The sequence below is a fragment of the Callorhinchus milii genome, unplaced genomic scaffold (genome assembly GCF_018977255.1).
Source record: "Callorhinchus milii isolate IMCB2004 unplaced genomic scaffold, IMCB_Cmil_1.0 Scaffold6, whole genome shotgun sequence".
NCBI classification, from domain to species: domain Eukaryota; kingdom Metazoa; phylum Chordata; class Chondrichthyes; order Chimaeriformes; family Callorhinchidae; genus Callorhinchus; species Callorhinchus milii.
The window spans coordinates 25,819,332-25,846,841 of NW_024704747.1; the positions used below are offsets into that span (position 1 = coordinate 25,819,332).

A 27,510-nucleotide genomic window follows, 5' to 3' on the forward strand; every position below is an offset into this window, starting at 1 on the left:
GTTGGCAGAGCTGGTGCTGCTCTGCTCATTTGTTTTGTCAACCAAAATGGCGTTGCGTGGGACGAGTTTGCGAATTGCTGCTGTGAAGATTATTGTGGCTTATTTCTTGACCCCCAAAATTCATCATCTTCTTGTCTGCAGCACCTGGTTTTATTCCACCGCATTTAGTCTCCCCTCCGCCTCGCAGTCAACACATCGTGCGTAATATAACGGTAATGGACACCGAGGTCTGCTGTTGGATTTATTTCTACGGGTGCAGATAATAGCTGTGGACTTGTTTGCTCAGGTTATATCTTGATTTATGCCTTGTGCATGTTGTAAAAGTACAACTACGCTAAACCCCTTCCTCCCCCGCCCACCCCCCACCCCCCCACTCTTGAACATATTGTAATAGAACAGTTACATGTACCAATGTGAGTGTAAATACTTCAGTATTCTGGGAAAGTCAAATATGATGGAAGGCAACTGTAATCAATGTACACATTGTTGGATTTTATCCCTTTCTCATTTATTTATCTTTTCCTGCTTTCCTGTGTCTCTTCCCGTCATCTCCTCAATCCTTTGTCTTTGTCTCCCGTTTATTCTGCGAGTCTGTCAGCCTCTTAACTCTTTATAGTCCAGATTCGTATAGCATTGCTTTAGCTCAGAACGAGCCTTCATCGGGATGATTGTGTGTTTTTTTTTTGCATTTTGAGAGAATAATTTTTTTAATGCTGCACATGCATTTCAGGCGGGCTCTCAGCTTTGCTGAATGGCTCCACATCCCAACAGTCGGCCTGTATTGTGTTAATGACAAGTAAGGAGACAAGATGGCGAAGCACACAGCTCGTGTATTATTAGTAAATAAAGGCTACAGGTTTGTTCAAAGAACAGATTTTTATTCTAAATATCTTTCGAAATAGAACCAGACAATTGAAATAAAGTATTCTTATAGAAATGTGTATAGTCTATTGTGTAGTGTCACATTTTCTTTGATTAACTACAATCATAACTTACAAGTTTGCTTTCAGAAATAACCCTTACATAAACTACAAACATCAGCCACTGATACAATTGCTCAAGAAACTATCCTCTCATCTAGTTTAAACCCAGGTTTACTAAAGAGGAGAAATATGATTGTAACAGACATGGATCAAACAGGTCAAAGTCAGGTTGTATAAGATCTATAAATTTCCACATAAATACATTAAGACGAGGATAAATAAGTGATAGAAAAATCTTTTTTGTTTCGAGTTAAAATAATAAATACATATCATTGACGTTCAATGCAGTTCGTTCTTACTGAAAAGTACAGAGCTCGGGCTATTGGGTAATAAAACCAGTTTACAGGCAGAATCTCACCAAAGTGGAATGTGTGGAATCACAGTCTTTCAAATCCATCTTAAGAAGAAGCGCTTGCAGCCCACTGACATCATTATGTCTTACCTTCTTAATCACCGGTTTCAAGTAATTGTTCCTCTATTTGTTTTCTGCATTTGCACTAGGACCATACCGAAAGTGGGGGGGGGGAACACAACAGCTGGCATAAGGACCCTTAAACAAACACAGAAAAGCAATGTAACGGATAGGAAATGAGTGGTGGGTGGGTTGACAAATGCTGCTGGCAGTCTCAAAGCAGGAGAATACTTGATACAAATGAGGTAATAAAAAAGCGAGGTGACATCGCTTGGGCAAACCGTGCTGTGTCCATTACAGATGAGTTAGTTTGGGCGCTTCTTGAATTCTTCCCTGAGATGTGTGATGAGAAGTCAGGTCTGTGTATGTGGGGTGGGGGTCACAAGGTCCATGGTGGTGATTGCCTGGTATCTGAGCAGCGCAGCTGTAGTCCACACTGGCGGATGAAGGATGAGGAAGATGGCTAAGGTTGAACATCGGACCAGCAGCTGACATGGAATCAACAAAGTTCCCTCCAACATACACAGGGCTGCCCTGCAAATTAGGATTGGCAAAGCCACCATTACTCTGCATAGGGTGATGGTCATACTCTGAGCCAGGGTACCTCTTCTGCTGGGTTAAGCAGCTATTGAGAGGTGCTGTGTAAGCAGCCAAACCGTACACATTTTGCTGGGATTTGGTGAAAGATGTTGGCGAAGGAGCGTCGTAACTCAGATTGTTGACAGTGGGCAGTTGGCTTGAAAACCCAATGTTATTTGGCGCATTTAAAAGCGGACTTCTGTCTGGAGACTGTCCAATAGGAGAGTGCATGATCCCTTTGGCCTTCTGATCCTTTTTGTATTTCATTCTCCTGTTCTGGAACCAGATCTTTATCTGGCGTTCGGTCAGGTTTAACAAATTCGCCATTTCAACTCGACGAGGACGACACAGATAACGATTGAAATGAAATTCCTTTTCCAGTTCCACCAGCTGGGCACTAGTATAAGCTGTGCGGACTCTCTTGGAGGCTGGGCCTGGAGGACTCTTATCCTCACAACTCTCACCTATGGCAAGAAGACAATAAAATGTCAGGATAACTTTGAAAACAAAACATTAATGTATGAACAAGTTTACCACTGTAACAAAACTAGACTGAATCACGACAATTCTCAATGCGTGTTGCACTCACAAAAAAATGACAATTTAGTTCATCCAGGCTGTTACAAAGCTAAGGTTGAGTATAAAATAAATAATTATGGTGAGAGATAGACATGGCTATTTATTGTAAAGGTTGTTAGTTAACTCACAATTTTCTTTTTATTCTGACCTCTGACTCCTGCATGTTAAGTTTCTGGAGTATAACAAAACTGGTATTCCACAAGTGAAACACTTTTAATGAACTTGCCAAGACTATAATACTTTGTTTTTATATTCATAGCATCAACTTTTACTTTAAAAAAGCCAGATAATGTGATTTTTTTCATTTACTTGTAGTTTTAGTTATAATTGGGTGAAAAGTTTAATCTCTGAGGGAGTTTAGTAAATCTCTTGAATCTTATTTTATGACTTCTACACTAAAAGTAGCATGGACTTGGTGCAGAAAATGGCACGACTTTTTCGTTGAACTTTGAGAAGTTAAAGATTAATTCATCAGCATTCACTTCTTTTCAAAATAATAGTTGAGTAGGTAAGAGTAACGTGGAAAATAGGCTACATTTCATTGTAAAGTTCAACTGTTTAGTTATTCTCATTTAAATGACAATTGTATCGATTGATAATACCCACGAGTAACAATTGGAATATGAAGCATGGATCTCATTAAACGATACCCATGTTACGCACTGTACTGGACCATCTGTGCTCTAACTTCCACACCTAAGGGGTGCTGTGAACAAAGGCAACAGATAAGGATGAGATCAAATACCAATTGAATCAATTTATGTGCATAGCTAATTCAAGCAAGAGTTGACGTCCTCGCATTTTACGAACTTGTAGTTTGTTTACACAAACTCGGGGTTGATATTATCGAGTCATTTGTCCGTCATGACCAAATGCATTGATCAGGATCCCTCAATATAGCCTATAAGGATCAAAGGGAAGAATAATTCACATTTTAGAAAGTTTCGCCAGTCCTTTTTTCTCCTGACTAATCCTTCCTAAGTAGACCATTGAGCTACTCAACCATAAGTGATTTTACACGCATGTATTATTGTAACCTCTAAGGGTATGTTATTTTACAATTTATCATTGGAGTACACTGCAAGTATTCCCTGAACATATGTTATGATCCCTCCTCTCTCCCCAAGCAACGTAGAATATTACCAGCAGTAAAATAATGGGGGGAAAAAAGGATTCCCTGCTATACATGACTTCTTTTGGTGAAGTTCACTATAAACGGTTTAAGAAACTTTGTGTGATTAAAAGGTGACACACGAGTGAACTACTGACAAGATACCTGCAACTGTGCAGTTGTTTTTCTGCTTGGAGTTTTGACGACACTCTTTCATCCATGGGAAGATTTGTTTGGTGAGAGTAGCAGCCGGGCTGCCAGAGGAATTTGGGATGGACTTCGTTCTTTTCTGTGACGAGGTGTTACTTGCATTAGGTGAGGGTGGTAACGGCGGTGGCTGTTGTGACTCATTGATGCTTTGGGGCTGGGCAGGGGCCTGGCTGCCACTTGTTCGCATGCAGCTGCCATTTATTTCGGTGGGTTTATGGTTTGGGTCTCTGATACTGGGTGTTTGGATGGGACAAGCCGGGCTCTGATAATCATTTTCAACAGATGACGTTGGATACGTCTGGTGACTGGAGCTATAGCTGTAAGTGTTGGATTTTTGGTAAGAGTAACCACCAAATACTCCGGAATTATCGTAGTAAGTCGTCTTTTGCATCTCTCTATTTCGAAATGATAGGGTCTTGACACCCTGATCGAATAGCATTGACACCCTCGTTCAAGTGGCACACTTCCGCCAATCGGCAAACCGCAGCAATCCTAGGGGTTGCAAGGTAAAAGCAGACAATAATGGTGAACCATCAGGAACTCATAAGTCAGTATAACAAAAAAGAGCAACCTAGAACTGTAATCTGATGTTCATTCGGGGATTTTTTAAAAAATTCAACAAGAGTCTAAACATGAGCAAATCTATACAATTTCAATAAACACGATGGGGAAATTCATATTGTGTCACTGCTCAGAATTCCTTTAAAACTTTCAAGATGTTTTAATGTTAAGAGTATTGGGGGTCGAGTCTTTTTGCTACTTTTGCCACATTTTAAAGAATGGAGTTAGACCAAATTGTAAACACAATTCCCGAATCGACAGCATTTTGTTCAACTTGCCACATTAAATGTAAAGTTTATGGTTCAAATTATTGAAACTGTTACCGTTTAATGGATTTCGATGGCTGTTTATTTAATACTTAATGACTAATTCATAACCCATTCATTAAAATCCATCATAAACACGTCATGTACTATAAATGATTCTCCGCAAAATCACAGGAAAACATAAAAAAGCAGCAAAATCAACCCCATATAACATTTCAAACATCAGATGAAAAAGCAGACAGCTTTATTCTACAACTTTATTAAACAATAACCTCAAAATAAGTATGAATGAAGCTTCAATAGCATAAGTAGATTCTGTTCCATCCCAGATGGTTTTACTGATTGAAACCATTTTTGTACTGGTGAGAAACGAACAAACAAAACTCTTAAAAAGAGCTAAAATGCCATAGTCACGGGCGACATGTTTGCCTGCAGCATTTGCTGTGGGTTTGCCTGTTTTATTCTGTGATCTAGACACAGTGTTATATAGGACATGATGGATCGAGCTAGTTCCAAAACCTGAAAAACCAGCGAAGTGTTCCCTTGCCATTGTTGGTTTCTTTTTCTTCAACAGAAGGGAGGTTTGTGTGAAGCGAGTGTGTTTCTTTTATTACATCTTTCTGCTGACATTGAACAGGCAAGATGGTTAAAGTATAACTAGTGCATTTTCAAACCCCTTTTGTTACAAATAAAATGGGAAATAAGCTAGTCAGCATTTGAAATCCACTCACTGGTATTCAGTATATGTGCATACCAGACCCATCTTATGAATTGTATTTAAACATAACACACACATAAACACACTGAATGAGACTATCACAGTGCATATGTATGCTTAGTAAAAGATTATATATAGATTGCTCGTTATAGAATTTTAAGCTGTACTGTGTTGAAACAAAAACAGTAAATTAATTGTGCATAATGTTTATTAGTCATCAACATTTTTTAAAAAATCAATAAGCGTTCAACAATACAAAGATATCGGAATCGATATGAAACAATGCAAATTAGGGCAGTGATTATAATGGTTGCAGTCGATGTGTAATTACAATATTATTATGAATAAACTTTATTGACTGCANTTTTTTTCTAAGATGTCTCCCAATACAGCATTTCCCAATTCTCCCCAGGAAAGTTAAGATACACCCATAACATTGTGGAGAGATCTGACCTCCCAGCAAGTCGTTTTGAACTGCGCTTGGCAGCATGTGCAACCTTTTAATTGCAACGTGGTCCCTTGTTCTTCAAATTAGGCATTCTAATTTATCTGCTAAACAGCTGAATTGCTCTGATTAGAAAGAATGACAAAACATACCATTAAAACACAGGACTCGAAATGTGAAAAAGTGAAACTTCACAAGGAAGTGATTGACCAGAGTTCAATGTATTGTTGGCATTAGTTTTGTACCTATTCAGCGATTGAATGACCTCATCTAAGTAAAACGGAGCATAATATAAACCACTACGACCATTGGGTGTACAAGTTATCTCGCTATTATATCACGTCACAAATAGATTTTCTATTCATTTAGAACAAGCCTTCAGCCATACAGGATTTGACATTATAATGAAATATGAGGGTTATGATCTGAGGCCTCCAAAGTTGTAGTGAGGGACACGTGCAGATTTCAGCTGTTCCTTTAAGGGGGAAAAAATCTCATTCAGTGTTTTTTTTTGCTTTCCTGTCCTATATTCCTTGTTTGTCGCTTAATGTTTAGCTTTATGATGTTCTGTTAATTTGCCTTCACCTCGCAGATACTCTTCTCAGCCACTTTAATTCAATACTATATTAGTTCCCATTGTTTAACTCGACTATCTTTAATCTAATTACATTTCTGTTCACAATTCAGTGTCCAAACCTTAAGAGATAAGAAAATGACTCAGTATTATTTGTCCCGATGGGGTCGGCACCTTCACCGATATACCCAGCCTTCTGGCTTGTATTGCATTTGAAGGCACTATCTCTGGAACATCAAAACTTACGTTAATAAGGTATTGGCAAAAAGACTGTGGTGAAGCAGCAAATCTTGTTCAGAAACAGCAATTGCTTGTGAACTCTGCTTGAACCTAAATCGCAGCCACAGTCCATAAATCATTTGGACAATGGTCAACTGTTTCTGCGTGCATCTTTCGAATCTTTCTTACCTTACAAGTTTTCCAAATGCAAGAGTGCAACACCTTATACCCAGATTTGACAAGTAACACCTTGGTATGGACCGTCACCACTTTTTTTTTCTCTCTCTGCTCTCTGTTCCAAACAGATTGCTTGTGAGGGCGGTGCCCGTGACCGAAAAGTAAAAATGTCAAATTAATAAGTGCTTTTGGGTCATCAAAAATGGCAAACGTCACTGCAACATTGAAAGAAGCGGTGATGGTGGTGGAGGGGGTGTGGGTGGAGCTCACATGCACCAAAATGAACGGAAGCCAGTGAATTAAATGTCAATTTTCAATTCTCTCCGATATATAGCATCGCGCACTATAGGTGCAGGGGGTCGATGCTGTACGGCCTTATTATAAACACACTTTTTAAGAAAACCACGAAAAAATGCATTGGTCCTGATGGTTTTTATTGTTAACTTGAAGGGCTCCGCCATTGTGTCTCTTATCTACGTCCACACTGACCATTCCGTTATGTAAACACCAGAACACGTATGGATGATTTTTTTTGTTGTCTTGTAATTTGCAGACTGATATCAGTAGAGTAGGCCAAGAATTTAAAAGGCCACAGGAGTGGGCAGTGGGAAGTTATTAGGAAGCGAGAGCCCTCACAGTGCATATCAATGCACCTGTCATTGTGGGCTACGCAAAATTTATGACTGCGAGTCCTACGGTTGTAAACGCTTCAATACGGAATAGGGGGGGGGGGGCACTTTCCAAAGACTTGCTATCTTCAGAAGTGTAAAACAGCCAGAGCGTAGGAGGAAAGGCCGGAAAAAGAATCCCCTACTCTGCAAGTTTTCGTATATATATCAGGCGTTTCACCAGCTCGGTCAGAATTTCATATAAACCACAGAAAGTTGCCAAGGAATGCTCAGAGCCTTTCGGACCAGATGCTTTTCACATGTGCCAGAAGCGTGCGGCTCGGGCTGGAGGATCAGAAAGTTGTCTTTGGTAAACGCTGTAAAGCAAGCAGCTGGGAGTCACATTTGAAATTCAACGTTTGCTTTCAGGTATGAAATCAGAAAAAAGAAGAAAGGAAAATAGGGATGGGATGGGATGGGGTGGGGGGCTGGGGGTGGGGAGGGGAGGGGGGGGGAAACGGAAAGTGACTTCGTATTCAGCACGAGTTCAGTGAAACATGACGTGGTCGGTTCTTACAAAATGTGGCACCTTCTGCACGTTTTCGTGATTTGCTTCAATTTTACACATTCGGTCGTTTCCTCTTCAGAGTTTTTTTTGGGGGTATCAGCCCTTTCCTCCCTTCCCCCAGAATCGGATCGTTGTTGAGACTCCTGGTTTTAAATAAGTTGATGTTTAACGGAACAGTCCTGTTAATGTATCTGGCTGGAAATCATTTACACGTTTCAGAGATTCGTCTGATCATCCCTTTCAGAACAGCCAGCGTAGACTCTACCAAATCGGCTTGATGGCTGGTTGTATACTTTACCCTCCTGGAAATGTAAGCTATTTTCGAGTTAACAGTATTTACTTCGTGATGTAGATACCAAGGGTCCAGACACAGGCATTCGGGTTGCAGGAAGACAGCCTTTCCAAGATTCTGCTTTGAACTATGACTGTTTATTTTAGCATAATTACTTTATTGGATATAAGTTGGATAAAGCGAATGCATTTCACATTGTGGGGGTAGAACGGGTTCCACAGCTCCCTGCTTCGAAATCATGATTTTTTTTATTCTTTATGCGATCAGTGAGCAGATCTGATTGCTGTTTGCAGCACTGATTTGAACCATAAAACATATTTTAGGTGGCAGTGAATTTGCTCGTCTCCCAGCTATAGCGTGACGTGGAATCCCAAAGAAAAAACACACAGTGGAAAGCCCGTAAAACAAGAAGTGTATCTCATTGGTTCAAATTGGAACCCGAGCGAGAAATATTCAGCCACAACGCTGGTAAAACTGAACTAACCCTAACGTGAATGAACACAACTCATTGGAAGGAATCTCTTCCGAAGACTGAACCGCTGGGTTTACCGTTCTGGATTTGTTTTGGTGTTCAAAGATATGCACACGGTTTAAGATACAGTCTGTGCAACGATGGTTGCGATTGCGTTTGGCTGAAATGAATTTTATGTCGGCGTGCAATCAATGCTATTGGTACTTTTGGATACTTTTCTCTATGATCTGTAATCCAGACACGATGATATATTGCAAGGCAGGCTGCGGGCATTGCTGATTGCGGTTTAGAGTCGGATTGCCTTCAGCACAAAGCAGAATGGCGATTCGCATCCACAAGAGTACGAACGCAGTTACAAGAAATAAGAACCAAAGATATAAATCCGCGTGTGTTTAAAGCCTCCACATTAATTTCGTCTGTGTTTCCGGTCTCATGTTGTGGGACGATAAATCGTGTTTTTTTTTTCGCCCTGCAGATATTTCAATTTCTCCTTCAAACATAGGCGTGTCAGAAGGAGAACGTGTGCATTGAATATATAACGTTATGTGCGTGCAATTCTTTTCCACTCGGTGTGTAGGACTGAAACAAAACAAAACTTACCACCCTGGCTTTCTCTTTCAGACTTTCTTTGGGTTGAAATCGGAACCCGTCTGAATTCCGCAGACGCTGCTGACTTTCTTCTGAAAGAAGAAAAACGTAACAAAATGCTTTTTGATTGATATTAAACATCGGTAATATTTCTTAATACTTTGCATTTATTCAGGTCGTCTGCTGGCTTCTAGTAAACAAAGAAAAAGAGCTTGGCCACAGGCCCGGGTTGCATTTTTACAGAATAAATACATTTATTTTTTGTTATTTATGAGTTTCGTGGGTAACCGAAATCCCTCTGCGGTCGACTTTAATCAAATAGTTATCATATTCGATTAAAAATAAGAGAAATCCGTAAGTTGCTGTCATCACTTCATTTCCTTCAGAAATTAAAAAATACATTGTTCCTGAGTCGAGGCTTATCAGTATTTTTATTATTAGTGATACATGCGAGATATCCATACCCTTGGAAATTCAACTAAAGATCAGGTTACACAGATAACGTCCCTATTTTTATGTTTACATTTTTAAAGAAAAATGTACAATTCAGCTTTTCGAACTATTTTGGCAGAGAATGACTCGGGAGTCCTTGAATATACAATAACAAATCACTTGTTTCAAGAGATTCTAATAATTCGTATACGTATTGTGGAATTGCATATATATTAATAGTTCGAGGGTTTCACATCCATCCCCTTTTAGTAGCAGAAATGTGCCTCGAGGGTGCAGCGGCAGGTTTTATAACACACAACGATCATTATATTTTGGGGCCTACACGGTTTGGTAGGGGAGGGAAGCACCTCATTCTATTATGGTCTTTTAATGAAGCTGGATACGAATGAAGCAATACATAAGACTTGCTGCTTAATAACATAAAGCTTCTGGTGATTCAACGTTGGAACCTGCTCCAAGCCACGATTTGTAACAGCATTTGCCTCTCTATAACACGTATTTATTTGTTGTTGTTTCTTACACAACAATGTTTTATGTAACAGTATCACGGTTTTAAAACAAAGCAATATAACAATACAAATATGGAGGTTTCAAGAAAAAAAACTGGCGCCATATATAAAACTCATGAATAATGTATTCTATTGATAGGCGGTTATGCTTTGTCACAGGGATACCAAACATCACGTATCACTTTATATCGATTTGGAATGATCATAATCTCTGCAATAAACAGCTTGGTTATACAAAAAGTAACTAAAATGCAGTAATACGGCACAGTTAGACCTTGCACATATGTTGCCGGCTCCTAATGAATGCGCTAGAGGCAGATCGAGGGGTGAACAGAAGATGAACGTGCAGAGATTTCAGTGTATTTAGACCAATTGAAAGTGAGTGCTTAAATCTGAAAATACATTTTGTAAACCAGCAAGGGTGGCAGAGCAAACATACAAAGAAATCGCGGTCATTAGCTGACAATATATAAGAGTCATAAGCCTTTGAAATGACCTTTGGCTTGTACAGCAATAACTCACCACTTAATGAACAACCAACGGAAGCTCCTCCAATACCTCACAATACAGCTCATCACACAACTTCACCATGGCTGTTCTATCGCTCTCTAATCCAACTAAGGCGCAGCACTTTACAAACTAGTCACCCCAACTTGCGTCGATATAATTTGAAGTTGGAAGAGGATCCCAATCACAGTCGGAGCGGCATAGGTCCTCGGCCCAATGCCTCCCACCATAATGTCGTCTGTAATGTATTCACGTCGCCATACGTCAATTTTAAGCNTTTTTTTATTTCTGTCTGAAATCGCTTGATGTAGAGCATTTGCATGTAAATTATTTTAATTTCCAAGAAAAGCGGGTAAAAGTCGACACGCGTTGAACACTTGGTTGCTTCTAGCTGTTCTTGATAACAACTTAGCTGTTATCATCCATAATCTTGACGGTAAGTTTTTAAACATCTTATTTATTAACTTAGTAGGGGAGTTTAAAGGAATGGGCTCATATTACCAGCCTAAAAGCGTACAGACTAACCGTTTTAAATAGTGGTGAGCTGATTAAATAGCTGAAAGTTCCACCAAACTTTCCTTGGAACCTCTCTAAATTGCTAACCAGAGTTGGCAGGGAAAAGCTTGCAAATGATCCCGGTTATGCATTACATTTAATGTCTGTCAGAACACCAGCCCGTCCATAAATCCAGCTCAGTTACTGTACGCGCTGCCTGAAAAGTTTTTTTGCCCCTCGTTCCGGCATGGAAAGTTGTGCAAGCCACGTTACCAGGCGAATGTTGGCAGTTACCCTGGCGTGAGCTGAGGAAAGGTTTATTGAAATTTTAGGTGAAGTTATAAGTGAGTGGCCCCATCGAGCAAAATGAAATGCTACTCACAGTAATTGGATTCAGCTGACTAACATGGCAGGCCAGCAGCTCCGAGGCATAGAGCAATGAAAAATGTGAGATGCCTCCAAGTTTTGACCGAACAGAGCGCGCACACACACACAGTGAAAAACAACTTTTGCGCACTGGACAGTCTTGGGAAATGCCCCCAATCCTTTCCATATTTACGAAATAAGCTTCCAGTCCAGGCAGAAACCCGGGTTCTTGTTCTCGCCACTGCTGCACAGCAGACTGTTACGAATTAGTTGTCGCAAAATGATTATTTTCTTTTTTCAAAAAAACTAAAAGCTCATTATGTGACATTAAATCAAAGTTTGATCAAAATCTTACAATGCCTTATTAACAGGATGTTATTCTTAAACGTGCGGATTCAGACATTCAAATGGAAAGGAAAATAACTAATCTAGATACCAGTTAATAGCAAAAGCCCCTGAAAGAGAAGGAGTGAATGGGAGTGAAAGCAAATGTAACTCGGCTTTGGAACTGGAAGGCAAAGAAGTTAAAATTTAACGCCTAAATTCCACTGAACTGGTCGCCTAGACATTTGGAGCGGATACTGAAATAGTCTGAATTCACGTGTATTCTGTGGGGCTCTTCATAAATTCGTTTATATTAGGCACATAGCCACAAAAATCGAATTATTCGTGTTGCAGAAAAATGTTTCTGACAAGAAATTTTAAGATTTTAAATAATATCCCACGCTTCCTATATTAAACAAGTATGGATACACTTCTACCCGAGTTCCTAGAAATTCACAACTTGTTTTCGTTGAACGACAATAACATTAATTGAGAAATAATTTATACAGCCTGCTGCAATAACTTTAGCCCGCAATATATTTCAGAAGCGCATAAATCAAAGAAGACTGCAGTCTGACGATAAGCTAGAGACAACAAATTAATGTGATTTACGATCTAAGTTTGCCAGTGACAGTTTGAAAAGTTCCCTGGGTTTCTATCCCTTTTTATTTCGTTTTCCCTTTACATAAAACCGCAGAATCAGCTAAAACTCAGCCACAAGACAAATCTAGGACTGCTCTGGTTTGCCCGATCTAACCTTTTCCAAATTGCGCACTTTCGTGAAACAGCGAAGGGTTCTTTTATAAATCGCCAATCTTTGGTACAACATCATTCCCCCACCCCCCCTTCTCCGGAAATGCTGTTGAAATTGAAACAATGCACCAGTTTGTACCTGATTTTCATACAATTTGGAATGAATAATCCGTCTCCTGGCTGAAGGCATTATGCAAACCTCTTCCTAAAGGTTGCATTTTATCATGCTATTGCTTACCTGTGTATCAATTTATCATAAATCTGTGGTTCTCACACTCAATCTCTTAGCCTGCAGCTGCGAATAATATCCACCGCCGTTTGTCTGCAGACAATGCTGTCTTAGACCTGCTCTTGCGGTTTTACAGACATTTCGATACCAAATGCAGACGGTATTCCCGATAGAAATGGCTTCAGTCTGTGGGACAGCTACCAATAAAAAACGCCGTACACAGAGAGGGTGCTTTAGGTTTAAATTCAAATCAAGACTTTGCAATCAAGTGTCCGGGGAGGAGGAGGAGGGGGGGGGGGGGGGTGTGGGGGTGGTGGTGGGGGGGAAGTATTTATAAAACGGTAGGTATTCGTTTAAAAAAGTTGCAATTTATGAATTGTGTACTGCAACGGAAACCTTTTATAATCAGAAAATATAGGCACTGCCTTAAGATACAGGCATATTTGTTCACGTGATCTGTGTTCCCAGATTGCTCTGATTGAGCCAGTAAGTTGAGCCCAGCGCTACCTCACTCACATCTCTTTAATACGGATTGTTTTGGGGGCTTCCACTCACTTCGTACGTTAACGCCAAACGGAGAGCTTGGAGTGAAAATTAAATATTCTGTGCTGTCACTGACAAAAGCATTGCACACGTTAAAGCATTCTTTCCTCTTGCTGGGGAAAAAAATCACGTTTACCTAGTCAGACAATAGGGGCATATTTTCATTGCATTTTCGTGGTATCTTTGGTTGTATATATATATATATATCGTATATCCTCCCATTTTGCTGTTTGTGTTATATTCCCCCCCCCCCCCCCCCCCCCCCCCCACATCGTGTCCAAAATTGAACAAAATCTATTGTATCTTGCTTTTTAATTCGGAACAATCGGGGCAATATATTTGTAGGGAAATATACTATTTTAAGGCCATTTTGTTTTCGAAAGCAAGATATATCAATTGGTCTCACAGTCGCACACAAAGGTTTAGAATAACGGGATGGATATACTGTTCGAAATGCTATAAATACGACTAGGTTAAATATTGTGGATGTAAAACGTTGAAGCCCGTGCCTGAAAAGGGCTTTCGATATATCATTGATCCAGATTTGAACAATTAATTGCGGTTAGACAGTTAGAAATATAGAATTCGGTAACATATAAGATTTATGTGAAATCCCATGTCCTCGTCTGCAGAGCGTAGATAACTGTTGTACTTCACTGTGATTTTTTTATGTGGCTAAATTGATGTCTTTGTACCAGAAACTAACATGAGGTTTCCCTTTTTTTCAGGATAAGCAATTTATTTCAAGGAGGCAATACCAACTGTTAGTTCTATGGGTGTATCACAATGCCGAGCGTTTGAATTCTGTCTCCGGGAATCTTTCTGTCTCCTTATTTGATTCCCCTTTACAACATTTTAAAATTGTGTATTGTAACTGTTTTAAGTTACGGAAAATTAATTTTTAGTTGCATTCTATCGAATTGCCTTGCATTTTGTTTAAACGCCGCTTCAAACTGTTTTTAATATATGAAACATTTGTCTGTAATTTAATAGCAATAAAAGGCATTCCTATTGACAGTAATGCATGACCTTATTGCACCTAGAGTCGGCTTAACGCAACATTTATCTAAATTACTTTACCCTCTGTGGCTCTGTATGGTCGTTATAGAAATATTGCTTTGCAATTACTGCAATATAAATTATTTAAAAGAAAATAAAACCATTAAATGGCGTTTGTATGGCTTTAGTTTCACATTGAACTGTGCAGCACAGGTTACAATGTCCGTTTTTGTTTTGTTTTGTGTGAAATAAAATGATATTGGATTACTTAGAATAAATGATCTTCTTGTCGTTTATTGTCTGCAAACCACACTTGGCTACAGATTTCGAAGTAGTTCCTTTTTTTTAACATAGCTCCACACTAACAATATAAATGAAGCGTTATATTACGGCGAGTGCACCCTTTTGCTGATGTGTTTGAGAATAGACTGGAAGAGGAAGCGAGGGAAATGATTATACTATCGGATGGTGGGAACTCGGCTTTATGGAGTATATAGCTAAGTGAGGACCCTCGATGTCTTCAATCGCAGCATATGTTCATAGAGCAATAAAAAGGAAAGATTTACAATCTTCGTCCGGCCCCCAGCAGCCTCGAACCCTTTCAGGAATTACAAGTGGTGATTTATAACGGGGTTGGGAATTTTTGACCCCCCACACCACAATACTTTATTTCGATTTAATGAAAAAAAGTTGTAATTAAAGCGTTTTCATCGATTCGTGTCTACCTGCTCCCTTTGCTGGACTGGAAGCTAACGTGGATGATTATGAATTGAAGTGATAGTCGGTAAAAACAGCAGCTTGGTGGCACAACCGCAGCTTTGTCATCAGTAAAACAACGCTGCATTTGTCATCGGCGAATAACTGAATTAATAGGTTATTGTTTTAATGCATAATTTATTAAAAAAGGAAACGAACGTCGACTTTATACACGTGACGACAGCATAAATTGAATTTTGCAGGAGTGTTCTTTGACAAAAGCACAGAAGCAATAAATGCCGAGGTTCATATTGTAAACTATCTCCAGCCAGTTTAATAAAACAATTCTTCAAAGACATCTGTATTTACCACAGTAATTTGTACAGTTTAATTACACCTTTACAGAGAGAGGTTTAGGGACAGAGTAGTTACGAAATAGCACTAAAACACTGCACTGTAATTAGCTGTAATTTACCGTTATTGAAGAATATTTATAGATTTTTTATAATGTTGTAATCCCCCTTTGTAATTTTAGTTCTGATGTGATGTGGTTGGAATTCTGGGTTTGTCTTTCCTTTTACATTTCTGCTCTGCTATAAATAAAATGTTTGCTGACATTTTGTTCTTATTCCAATAATAAAGCGTCTGCACATGACTCTGAATAGGACAGATTATGGTTATCTCATAATTGTCCCGTATCTTATATTGTTTTTATATATATTATATTTATCAACATAAACATGCACCAACATCTTGCCCTAATCTTCGTCTTTCTAAAGTTGATCAGATGGTATTTGGACTATATCATAATCATATAAAATGAACCAGCAAGTGATAATAATACTTTGTCCTCGTTGTGGCTTTCGAAATCGCTATAATTTGTTCAAATGAATCAAGCATCCGCTTTTAGTTTAGTGCATGCTCCTTCATATCCCCGTTGTCGGGAATAAATAGTCATGTTATTGCAAAAATCACAGAATAAAATGGAACACTTATTTCATCTTCTGGAGCAAAACACCGACTGCAATAATAAAGTACCACATCCGCATGAAAATACTTTCTGAGAACTCCAGTACCACTGCAGTTGTTCTGGTTCAGTCTCATTCACAGACTTTCCATTACGCTTCAAAGAAAACAAAATATATAATCTCATGGTATTCAACATAAGCTCAGGCCTCTATTTCGCTTTCTACAAATAGGCAGCAGATGCCATGACAGCCGGCATTGTTTGCAATAAAGAACAACTAAACCGTAAAATCTACGCCATTTCATGACACACAGCTACGCCTTAATAATAAACCCAGCTCGCTTGCATTTACCCCCCAAAAATGCAATAGACACAAATTTTTGCACCTGAAGTTTATCATTGTTGCTCCAAAATGTTAAAGCTAATCCGAATAGAAGGTCAGCATATCTGCCTGCTACAACTTATGACTGTCGCCTGGTAGCACAGAGTAGGAAGCAAAGGGCGCTATTCATCAAACATATATGACAGTTACATTCATTTACTATCTTACTGGAAACAAAACTAAAAATGTTTACCTACCAAACCTCCATTTTTCAGTTGCTGGTAACGAGCTAGTGCAGCAACGTGTGATAGCGGACCATTTGTATATAATATTCTTGGGATCTGTTCACTTTTCAAGTGTGATAGAGTCCTTTGCTTGGCCGATTAATGACGACGCCGTGTTTCTTTCGGGACGTACTGCATTAATTATTTAGTAAATCACGTGGCCGAATCAAGTATAAAAGGATACATAAAATCTTACCGGCTCTTCGGGACATTTGAGTTCACAAAATGCAAAAGTCGCTCACATTTTTTAAAAAAAACCTAAGGCCGGTAAATATGTTTTGAAATTTTAAGGGAAAAGACTAACAAATATGGCTGTTTAGAAGCGTTGGGCTGCATCAGCTTTGTCCCACTTTGAATGACCAGCCTATGGTATGGCCCTATCGACTCGTTACCTTTCTCTCAGTTATTTCTCTTTATAGACCAGAGGTGAGGCGGCAGGGCGGTATATACAGCAATACAACATGATAGTGGACATTATTAATTTAAGTTAAACTTTATGAAGATGTTTTAAGAACGAAGCTGTTTTAAAATTCTTTTCATAGTTCTGAGGAATAATTGATGAAAGGAAGATATAATATAAGGGTATTTGTGTCGACCATAATAAATGGACATGTATATTAACACATGCACGCGTCCATACGCATATTTTTAGAATACATAGGTGTACACAAAAAAACACGTTTGTATAAGTTTCGTGGGAAGGGACATGATATTCACATACATAAATATGCAAGCTGATTGATCGTGACTTGCATTATATGTGACATTATGAATTTTGAATAATACAACAGTTCAGAATCATGATGTTGTTGACTTTTATACCCTCTACTTTTTCCATGTTTTACGTTGTATCTTACGTGACAAATGATATAGTGAAAGAATTTGAGAATAATTACATATCTGGTCTTAAAACTTTGAATTATAAATAGTCACCAGTACTTGCATTAATACATGTTGCAGCATAGCTTAAATATTGATAAATTACATTGTTGAGTGAATGTGAGACGTTATTAATTGACCTTGGTGGGAACTGCGGTTAAATGTAGACTCTTTTTCAAGGAGAAAGGTGTTGCACAAAAGTCAAAGTCATACACTGCTTAGAGCTTCTTTTAATATCTATTTGTTCACACAATCTAGAGTGGAGCTTCAAAAAGGTAACCCTGTAACACATGCTGGTCATTAATCTCCAGTTATTGGGGTGGTTTGCATACAACGGATGTCCGTTTCAATGATTAAAGCACCTTTTTTTTTGCAATCCTAAAGAAGTTCGTTTAAAATATTGCACATCCCCTCCTCCCGAGTTGGTCGCATATTTCATCAATTGCAATAAGATCTCAGCAAATTAAACTTTTACACCAAATAATTTAGGTTCTTTGGGTGGGGGTGGGGGGGTGGGGGTGGTCGTTGGAAGGGTTCATATAAATAACATAAAATGAGATTGTAGATTATAATTCTAGCATTAACAGCGCCCAAACAGGAACACCTACACAATAGGGTGTTGTGTACACTCGGTCTCCAAGTGTGCCTCCTTTAATTAAAAAGATGAATAATGACCAAATTATGCGAATGTTACCCATAATCTGAATGTGAATTGATAATGTTTGAAAATGATTCTGAATTAGAGTGCCTTAAACCTGCTGCAATCGAAGTCTGTTAATGCATTTCTGAACCATTCATTTCGGGTGTAGTTTTTTTTTAACTGTATTTATTTTACCGTATAATTAAGAGGACGTGAACAGATTTCTCTTCGGCATTGGTAAACAACATCTGGCCCTGTTCGAAACAAATACCAGCAAACCCTTGCAACACCATTTAGAATATTCTGGAAAGCGCGCGGGAGAGCGCCCCCGATGCTAAATTTCAGAGCAATTTCGACCTAAATAATTCAACGGAGGTTTTTTTTTTGCGATGTTCAATGCAAATGCAAGAAGACGAGGAACGTCTTCGCTGCCCGTTTTCTGTATTGAACCGATAGAGCAACGGGGAAACAGGACCAGACTGAGTTGAAAATTAGCAAAGTTTGAAGTCGAGTAAATCAGCAACTTTTGACTTAACGGGGGCTCCGACAGCAAAGATTCAGCTCACAAGCAATGGAGGGAATGGGGTGCGTTTTTTTTCTTAGCTGGAGATGGGAGAGCGAGGAAAGTGGGTGCTGATTGGCACTGTGCTTCACACTCAAGACAGTTTGTCCTGCGAATTGGCCCAGAAGTTACAAGTTATAGAAAGTAGAACAGTTCATACGTGAGAAACTGCTTCAACTGGCTTCAGCTGGATGGTGTCTGTGTTAAAACACATAGAAAAGGCGAAGGGTAGGATTGAGTCCAAAAGGTCAAGGGTTTAGAGGTCAGTCCTCCCGGCTGAAATACAGCTAATCGAATAGAAAATTTGTCCTCTTGGTGAACCTGTTTCTGCAGTTTGCCCGAACTTCAGTAAAATACCTTTTCAGCTTCTCAACATGAAGGCGTCAGAAAAGGACATCTTCGCTATGCGTGAACCTTACCGCGGGTTTTGTACTGGAAACAATGATTTAAATGGGATGGAGAATATCACTCATTTATAATATCGCGACGTGGATATATTATAGTAATGTCATGTGCAAGTCTGAGAACTACACGGCAGACCCCACAAAGAACAAAGAATCGTGGGATTCGTCTTTTCACACAGACCATATCCAGCTAAGCCAGCTGCATGCTTGCAGGGCAAAGAAGGGACAGTGAAATAGCTAACTTTCTTTTGTTTCTGAACACTACGAAAAGGAGTTGAACATCGAAATTCTGAGCAAATACTGATTCTCCACTCGCATCTTGAGGGAATTTTGGCTTTGCCACAGAATTGCCGTGTGATTGCGAATAATTATTTCCTGGCTGCTGGTTTGGCTCGGTTTCCTTTTAGTGGATTAGATAACACATTAACACACGCCCCCCCCCAACCCCCCCACCCCCATCCCCCCCTTCCCCCCCCCTCCCCCACTCCCCCCCCCCCCCCCCCCCGACTTTATTCTCTTGTATTCATTTTCTGTAAATAATTTTAATAGTGCGGTCTATTTCAGGAAAAATGCTGTGCATACTTGCCAAAATACGTAGCCCCAACATTGTAGATTTATTAACCGTGTGAAGCAGGAAACTCGATATTTCCATTTATTTTGCACATGTTCTTTAACGTGTATGAAAAGAACCCTTTGTATATAATTACTGCTAAATACAACACTGGACAATTAAAGCTACCGTCTGCATTCTTTATCTATTTTATTGCATTGATAAATTATCAGTATTTTCGCCATTGTACCATCCAAAGATTGCAAATTGCCTCAAATAAATTGATACTAAATATACTGAGAAGGATTGTAAGCGAAAAATAGATGAATTAGGTATTTGGTTTATGGGGTTATGAGTATATTAAAACAGCAAATGCATACGGAGTGATATCATTGTGCTTTGCCCTTATAATACAGCGAACAATTTATACGTTTAAGGCATCTGGGTATCCTGCAGTGAGTGACCGTTTTAAAGCGGTACATAAAGCAACTGGGTACGAAATCCCCATTACATACCAATGTGCCACTGATTGATATCATGAGAATGTTGGCACATCACATTGAAGCTGTGCTAAGGAAGCTTTGATTCGTTTCTTCTGAGAGTAACACAACACTGGCTTCCCTAAAACAGACAAGATACAAGTATCTTCTAACAATCTGTGTTTAGGTGTAAATAACCCAATTGGGAAGCCTCTCTCTTTCTCTCTCTCTCTCTCTCTCGGCTATTGTCTTCTACCTCTGTAAATCAACCACCACTGCTCATTGCAGATAAATAGGCTGGAGAAACGAAAAGGCTTCTTCGCAAAACAAAATATCCAATGTGCAAACTGTTATCTGTTTTTTAAACCGTGTGACTGTCATATTGTTGTCCGCTCATCCGTTCTAGAAAAAAAAATCGAAAGGAAACACATTCCCACTTGTAATACTAAACGTTCACAGATTGGTGTAACCAGCTTACTCATTTATCAACCAATAAACCGAGAAACAGACTTTTAACAAGCGCCCTGAACACAAAGTACTGCTCTCAAGATTCAACGAGGTACATTTCCCTTTCAGGGGTCTTGTTTTGGATTGTATCAATAGCTTTCTTAAATATTTATTATTGAATTTCAGATCGCAAGAATTCTCGGCATTTGCTTTGTTAGTCTTAACGGTAATATATATGTGAGTTCTCTTCACGTTACAGCATAGACAATGATAACTATTCCCGAAATATCAATAAGGAAAACTAGTCAGGCTCTTCACATTGTTACTACTAAATTTATTTTTGAACTTTAGTAGTGCGTACGAATTTTGGTATCATTCTTTGAACATAAAAATGTATGCAATATTGCATCGTATACTTGTACAATAATCCATCCAGCAGCACAATAAGTATTACAAATATCATTTTTTTCTCGTCTTAAATAAAGAAACCACAGTCACAGTCTAATTCTCGATCACTATAAATCTCGAATATCAACACAATATACATAAAGAGATGGAATCGCAAAAATACAAATTACAAGCAAAAATAGTTGTGGGAACCAGAAATTGCCACAACAAATCACTGAGCCTTCATTGTAAAATAAAAAAAAGACCATGAACAAGCGTCGCAGCCTTTCCTTTTCATGCTAGCAGACTAGACATGTACCTTCCTGGAGTATTCGTCTCACCGTGTCCTCACCACTTAGTATGTATCACTTAATAAGGTTACTAAGGTGTGCTGTTTGGTAAGAATTCACAATGACAAGAGTCGCAATTATTTCAACAGCAGCTAAGGTGATGATCCATTTTGCTTCATTTTCTACATTAAAGAACATGGTGAACGGCATAAAATGAGGTTCTTTCAATTCCGTAGAATCAGCAGGAAAGCAACTACAAGCCATGATATCGGTACATGCAATTTCTGCCTGGAAATGTCATATAATATGTACACTCAGGGAGAGCCAATTCTATGATGTTCTTCTATAAACTTGTGAGATCTGTTTGCTGATCCTTGGACACAGTTTGTGACTGTTGGTTGGAAGCAGAAGAACTTGACGATCTGGTCTTAGTGTTTGGCAGTTTGTGGTCTTTTTTCCACTTCATCCTTCTGTTCTGAAACCAAATTTTGATCTGGCGCTCGGAAAGACATAAAGTGTGAGCTATTTCAATACGACGTCTCCTTGTCAGATACCTGTTAAAATGGAATTCCTTTTCCAGTTCTAAAACCTGCTGCCTTGTGTAGGCAGTTCGTGAACGTTTGGGTTCTCCTCCAGTGTAATTAGGATTCACTGAAAAACAAAATAGTTCACAAAAAAATATTCAAATCCGAACCTAAAGTTTGCCAGCTACTTCCACCATACAGTCCCTCCATTAAAATCTGCACGCTCCACTGTCACAGAATATCTGGGAGAAGTTTAAAATGTATTATTACTGAAGCTTAACTTTAAAGTTCTTTCAAAATCTGACTTATAACATGTTCCTGTTACTCCCAGGTTCGAGTTTTCACACAGAGCCAACCACATGGCCAGCGGCCTATTTCCTCAGCAATAAAAATTTATGATGGGTGTAATTGCGGGTCTCTTTTTTTATAAAAAAACCGCTCATAAATCCTCTTTTTGGAGGAGTTATTTACGATAGACCGAAACCAACGGGGTCGCACGCATTTGCCAGGGGTGGCGAGGTAACGGGCAAAGCGCAGACACACACACACACACACACACACACAAAAAAAAAGTGGATCTTACCGTTGTTAACGTGGATTTTCTTCATCCAAGGATAAACCACTGCTGGTTGTTTAGTTGCTGTGCCGTTTTGGTTCCTGGCATTGTGTTGCTGTTGGTTGCAAGGCCGGGCTGTGGAGACCTGGAGCGGTGCGCCGGCTTCTGGTTGCCCCGGGAGGGGGATCTGATGAGCGGGCTGTGCCTGCACATGACCCCTTTGCTGCACTGGAGAGCCCCGAGCGTTGCTGCAGCTGTAGGACTGGCCGCTGTAGTTTGACCGTGGATAGATTCCTTGGTGCTGAAAATCAGAGTCCTGCGACTGGCTGTAATACTCTGAGTGGTCAGGTATGTAGTTGTTTTGCGAGTATTCCTCGCAAGGAGGAAATTTGGGATCCACATATTTAGAGTTCATCAAATACGAACTCATGGTCATTAATTTCTGAAGGTGGAAAATACTAATTTTTCTCGAGTTGTCTTTTTTCCCGTTCCATAAAGCCCTCCTACTTGCTGTCAACTGAATAAAGTTAGTCACCCATGTGACTGTGGGAGCCAATGGTTTGGTTCAACCCGATTCCCGGATAAGGAAACAGCTAATGACAAATTTTCACAAACTTCGTCCCGAAAACCTTGAATTTTGATCCTAAATCCCGCAACATCTTTTTGTTGTTTTTTTTTTTGCGCGGCAAGTGCACTCATATTTAAAGTAGTTTCGGGAAAATAAACGCTTAAAAGGCCGTTTCTAGTTGCAGAGAATGGGCATCAACCCATTGAGCGCCCGAATATTGCTCAGGTAATTCGCTGTTTTGTGCAAGAGCATTTTCCACCATCTCCTTTGGCCCTTTTTCACACGAATAAAGGATGGTAAACACTGGATTGATTTCTGAAAAAAATATGTGTTGTCTTCTTCCGAGAGGAGCATGACAATAGAGAGGGTACTTGGGAGACACCAGGCACACAGAGTGACAAAGGAAACATCCCGTTAGCCCCAAATAAAATGGAATAACAGAGTTGAGGGTAATAATTAAAGGCTGTTACAGACGAGAGAGTGTCTTTTGGGCAAAGATATTCAAAGACAACATGGTGTACTCCCACTGAAGCGAGAACAAGGCATTCACGCAGGGCATTTTTTTACACGTGTTGCTTGAGGACATTGTAAGGTCAAAACTGATTCAGTCTGAAAGTTTACTAATTCCGGATCGTGGAACACAGAGGTTTCTCGTCTTATTACCTTGTTGCATTAGGAAATATTTATTGGTCGAATCTGTAGGAACTGGCGTCAGCGAAATTCTTATTTTACATCTTTCTCATCTCAGCACATCTCGTGTTTTTTTTAAAAACCAAACGCAGCAATGCTGTTTTCATATTATACTGTATTTTATTTTGATATGTACAATTTATTTTTTTAAAAAATGAAAGCTTTTTAATAAACAACGCATTCGGTTCGATTTAATTCGAGAGCATCGCAATTGCAACAAGCGCGGTGTAAAACTGTGAGCGAATATCTTTGTAGATAAGGAATTGTCATCGTCATGGAGACGAGCAACATTCAGAAAGAAATACTTAAGTCTCTGCAATATTATGTTTACCGGCGAGAAAATACGCAAGATTAAAAGTAATACAGCATGTTTAGCATCATATTTAGGGTGAAACGAGAGCAGATATTAGCCTTTTCTGTTAGCAGGTAGATTTGATGGTTTTCTATCTAATATTAATGACTGGTCGAAATATGAAAATAGGCCATCGCCAATTATGTAGCTCTGTGTTACTTAGACCTAAATTAATCTAGACAGAAAAAGCCACCGAATTTCTAATTTTCGTAGTGTTTGCATCGACCATATACTCCCCTAAAAACGAATCTGTGACCGAAACATCACACAAATTCGGTTCTACAGGGTATATATAGACGACGGATTACAAATTAATTCGATGCATTATGTACAGGATAGAAAAATCCGATTTCAGCAGATTCAGCAACAAGCAGTCTCTCGGGGGTTAATCACGTGTATTATTTACAAACAAGAAAGATAGTGTTCAAGAGAAGCTGCTTTCACATAACACTGGTGTTCATCAGTACAAAAAATATAAGTAGTTTCCTACTATATAGGTGGCTGCAAACAGTTATATTTCAATTGTTTCGGCAGCAGCAGAACATGAAGCAGCGTGCAGAGCTGGGTTGTACATGCAGTCAACAAGCCAGAAGTTGCCAGTTGTTACTGTGTTTATAAATCCTTCGTATTTCAGCTAGGTTTTATAGCAGAGACAGTTTGTAGTGATCCGCTTCAGCTAACATTACTAAGTGCCCCAGCATGACTCAATAATTGCTCCAGATGCTAATAATTTGAACCCACCACTAGCAAACCGCAGGATGTTTTTAATAAATATCGCCTTGGTCTAAATAATTCGTAAAGCTCATCAAATGCAACTGATACAAAATTGCACAAATATTGGTTTTTCGGAATGGTTTTAAAGTCATTAACGATATCCTTAAACTCATAGCAGCTCAGGATGATAACGTTTGTTTGTTTGTTTCGTTCTCGTATGATCCACTTCTAAGAAGCTGGATCAGCTGATAATGCTCACTGTTCGCTTGAAACCCTGTGAGATCGCAACCAAACCCACTCTAGTCTCATACATAAAAAAGGCACAATGCAATCTGCCACCTAACCAGCACTGCTCTGCCTGAAACATGTCGACTTGATCTAAGGACAAGGTGGTGACTAAACTCTAATGCATTGCAGGTTCTTCACTTTCATTTGTTCCCAATGTCCCTGCAGTGCCCACGCGTTGTGGGTTTAAAATACTGAAGGGCAAGGGGTTGGGGGGTGGGGGGGGAGGGGGTGTTTAGGCTGAAATCATTTACAAACACATCGGAAAGTTTCATTATTATTTGCAATTTAGCTACCGTCGCACTTATGACCTTCTGTAAGTCTATTGAGCCTTCTCGAACTAACTGTTCTGCCGAGAACCACAACGGTTGTGTCTGTATCTTGCCAGTTACACAATCATGAAACACAAGAGGCAGCCTGAGATCTATTATAAGCCTCGCCAAACGAAATGGATTAAGTGTGTTTCACAATACACAGATCTTATTAAAATGTAAACTGTTTGATCTCGGTGGATGCACAGTGTAACGTTAGGACTGGCCTGTTCCACCCTGAACTGCATTTATGCTCCTCATTGATTTCTGTGTCTTGTTTTCTCTGCTATACAAAAGACAAAGGTCCCAGTTAAACTGAGTTTTATTACAGAGCAGCTGAACTGTTCCTCTACAACTCGTCACGTCTATATATTTTAGCCTTTTAACACCCCAAGCATTTACGTTTAATCATTCTACGTTCGTCAAAATCCATAACGTCCGCAAAAGTTTGATCTTATTTACCTGTGGATTTTTTTTTCGTTTACCCAGAGCATTAAGAAAGAAATGAGCTTTGAATAGCTTTCGACAAACGATGGCGCCAACGAAAGCAGTAGGCAATACTGCTACTTCTTTCTGCCTTTAAAACCTTAATTGCAAACAATATGCCCAGATACTGTAACATTATCCGATAATTCCAGGTCCAAATTTCCTTACATTTCCAATTATTTCACATTTGCGGAGCCAATTGCTGCTGCACATTTCAATATTTGTTAGACGCTGTGACCTGTATTTCACCTTACTGCTCGACTCGTTCAGACAGGTCAATGCCAAAGAGTTATTGATGAACAAACCCCATTAAAATTCACCTCTTTTTTTTCAACTGCCCACACAAACGCTGCAACTTTTGATCTAGCACATTTTGCCCAAGAGAATGTCAGCGGAAAATAAACGTTTGAGAAGCGAAACCCATATTTATTCATTGATTGGAGGATTCAATGAAAACCATTAAGAGTCAACAGTCTGCCGAAATAAGTGTTGTCCTATATATATATCACTACAGCGATTTAAAAAAAAAGCAAAACTGAAATCCTTGAAAGTTCACTTTTCTAGTGACCCAGAAAAGCTATTTTCCTGCAGAAGTCAGCTCTAGATAAGGCAAGAACTGTTTTCTTTTCAATCTCAATTTCCCTTTATGATTTATCAACGCACATTTGTAGGGCTTGAGGGAGAAACGGAGGGTGCAAGGTGCTGCCATGTTGCCTCATGAATACCGGTTAAACATTCTGTGGATCTATTTAAAGTGAGCCCTCGATGTTTGCTATTTTGCTCTCCTGACATAATTACGCCGCTATGTGGAGAGAGACCGTTCCGAATATTGTGCCAGAGATGAATTCGCTGCAAGTGGTTTGCGACTGTGGTGTTTCTAAGCGTGATCGAACCGTTTGGAGTGGCGAGCAAATAGTCAACTTCAGATGAATGAAGAGAAAACAAATATCGTGTCTGACATAGAGAGTTTAGAATCTAAAAACGTGCATTGCTGGTTTGGTAATATCTGCATTACTCATGTTATTTGTGGGCCTGTTGAAAACAAGGGGATTGAACCTTTTCTAAGGCGCAAGATGCATTCTGTTTTTACTGGTGTGTTGTTTTGATCGTTTCCCCTCGACTGTACTTGTTTAAAAAAAATAACGGTGTGAAATGATCTTCGTGAGCCGATTGGCAATTTTTTTTTCTTTGTTTCCAACGTAATAAACGATACGAAGCTATTCGGGGTGGGGTGGGGGGTGGGGGAGGGGGGGGGGGGGTGGTATTCTGACACCACTAAGTTTGCATTTAAAATAAACGAAACTTTACAATGAGTAACATATGTTTTAGTGCCAAATTATTCGACTCACCGGTGGACTTCAAACGAAGTAAGGTGAAATTGTAAATTGTACAAGTACCCAAAAATAGCAAAAGAAAAAGAACCCCGTGTGATAAATTAAAGGAATATTGACCTTTCGCTCAGCCAGTCAGAAGGCTTAATGTTTGGCCTATACGTTTCCAGAAGTTGTGGAATCTGAAAAGCCTTAATCTCCATCATTTACTTTCCCTGCATCTGTGTTCACGTCTCAAGATTTCTC

At 39.3% G+C, this 27,510-nt stretch overlaps 2 protein-coding genes across 6 annotated transcripts in view; both read right to left on the reverse strand.

The window, feature by feature from the left end:
• Nucleotides 1-861: 861 nt before the first annotated feature.
• The window catches only part of hoxd3a (homeobox D3a), a 37,819-nt gene continuing 11,170 nt past the window's right edge, over nucleotides 862-27,510 (reverse strand). For 3 of the 5 annotated variants that reach the window (XM_007890051.2, XM_007890053.2, XM_007890052.2), the window contains 3 exons: nucleotides 9,375-9,454; nucleotides 3,830-4,366; nucleotides 862-2,438 (listed from right to left, as the gene is read on the reverse strand). In XM_007890051.2, coding sequence (XP_007888242.2) covers nucleotides 1,690-2,438; nucleotides 3,830-4,313 — 1,233 coding nt within the window. In that variant the 5' untranslated portion in view covers nucleotides 4,314-4,366; nucleotides 9,375-9,454 and the 3' untranslated portion in view covers nucleotides 862-1,689. The remainder of the gene's footprint in view (nucleotides 2,439-3,829; nucleotides 4,367-9,374; nucleotides 9,455-27,510) is intronic. The other 2 variants (XM_007890055.2, XM_042336051.1) reach the window with 1 other exon arrangement.
• On the reverse strand, nucleotides 21,098-23,081 carry hoxd4a (homeobox D4a). Its single transcript, XM_007890050.2, has 2 exons — nucleotides 22,555-23,081; nucleotides 21,098-22,098 (listed from the first exon to the last, which is right to left on the reverse strand). The coding sequence occupies exons 1-2, from the start codon at nucleotides 22,961-22,963 to the stop codon at nucleotides 21,791-21,793; spliced, it is 717 nt and encodes a 238-aa protein (XP_007888241.1). The 5' UTR covers nucleotides 22,964-23,081; the 3' UTR covers nucleotides 21,098-21,790.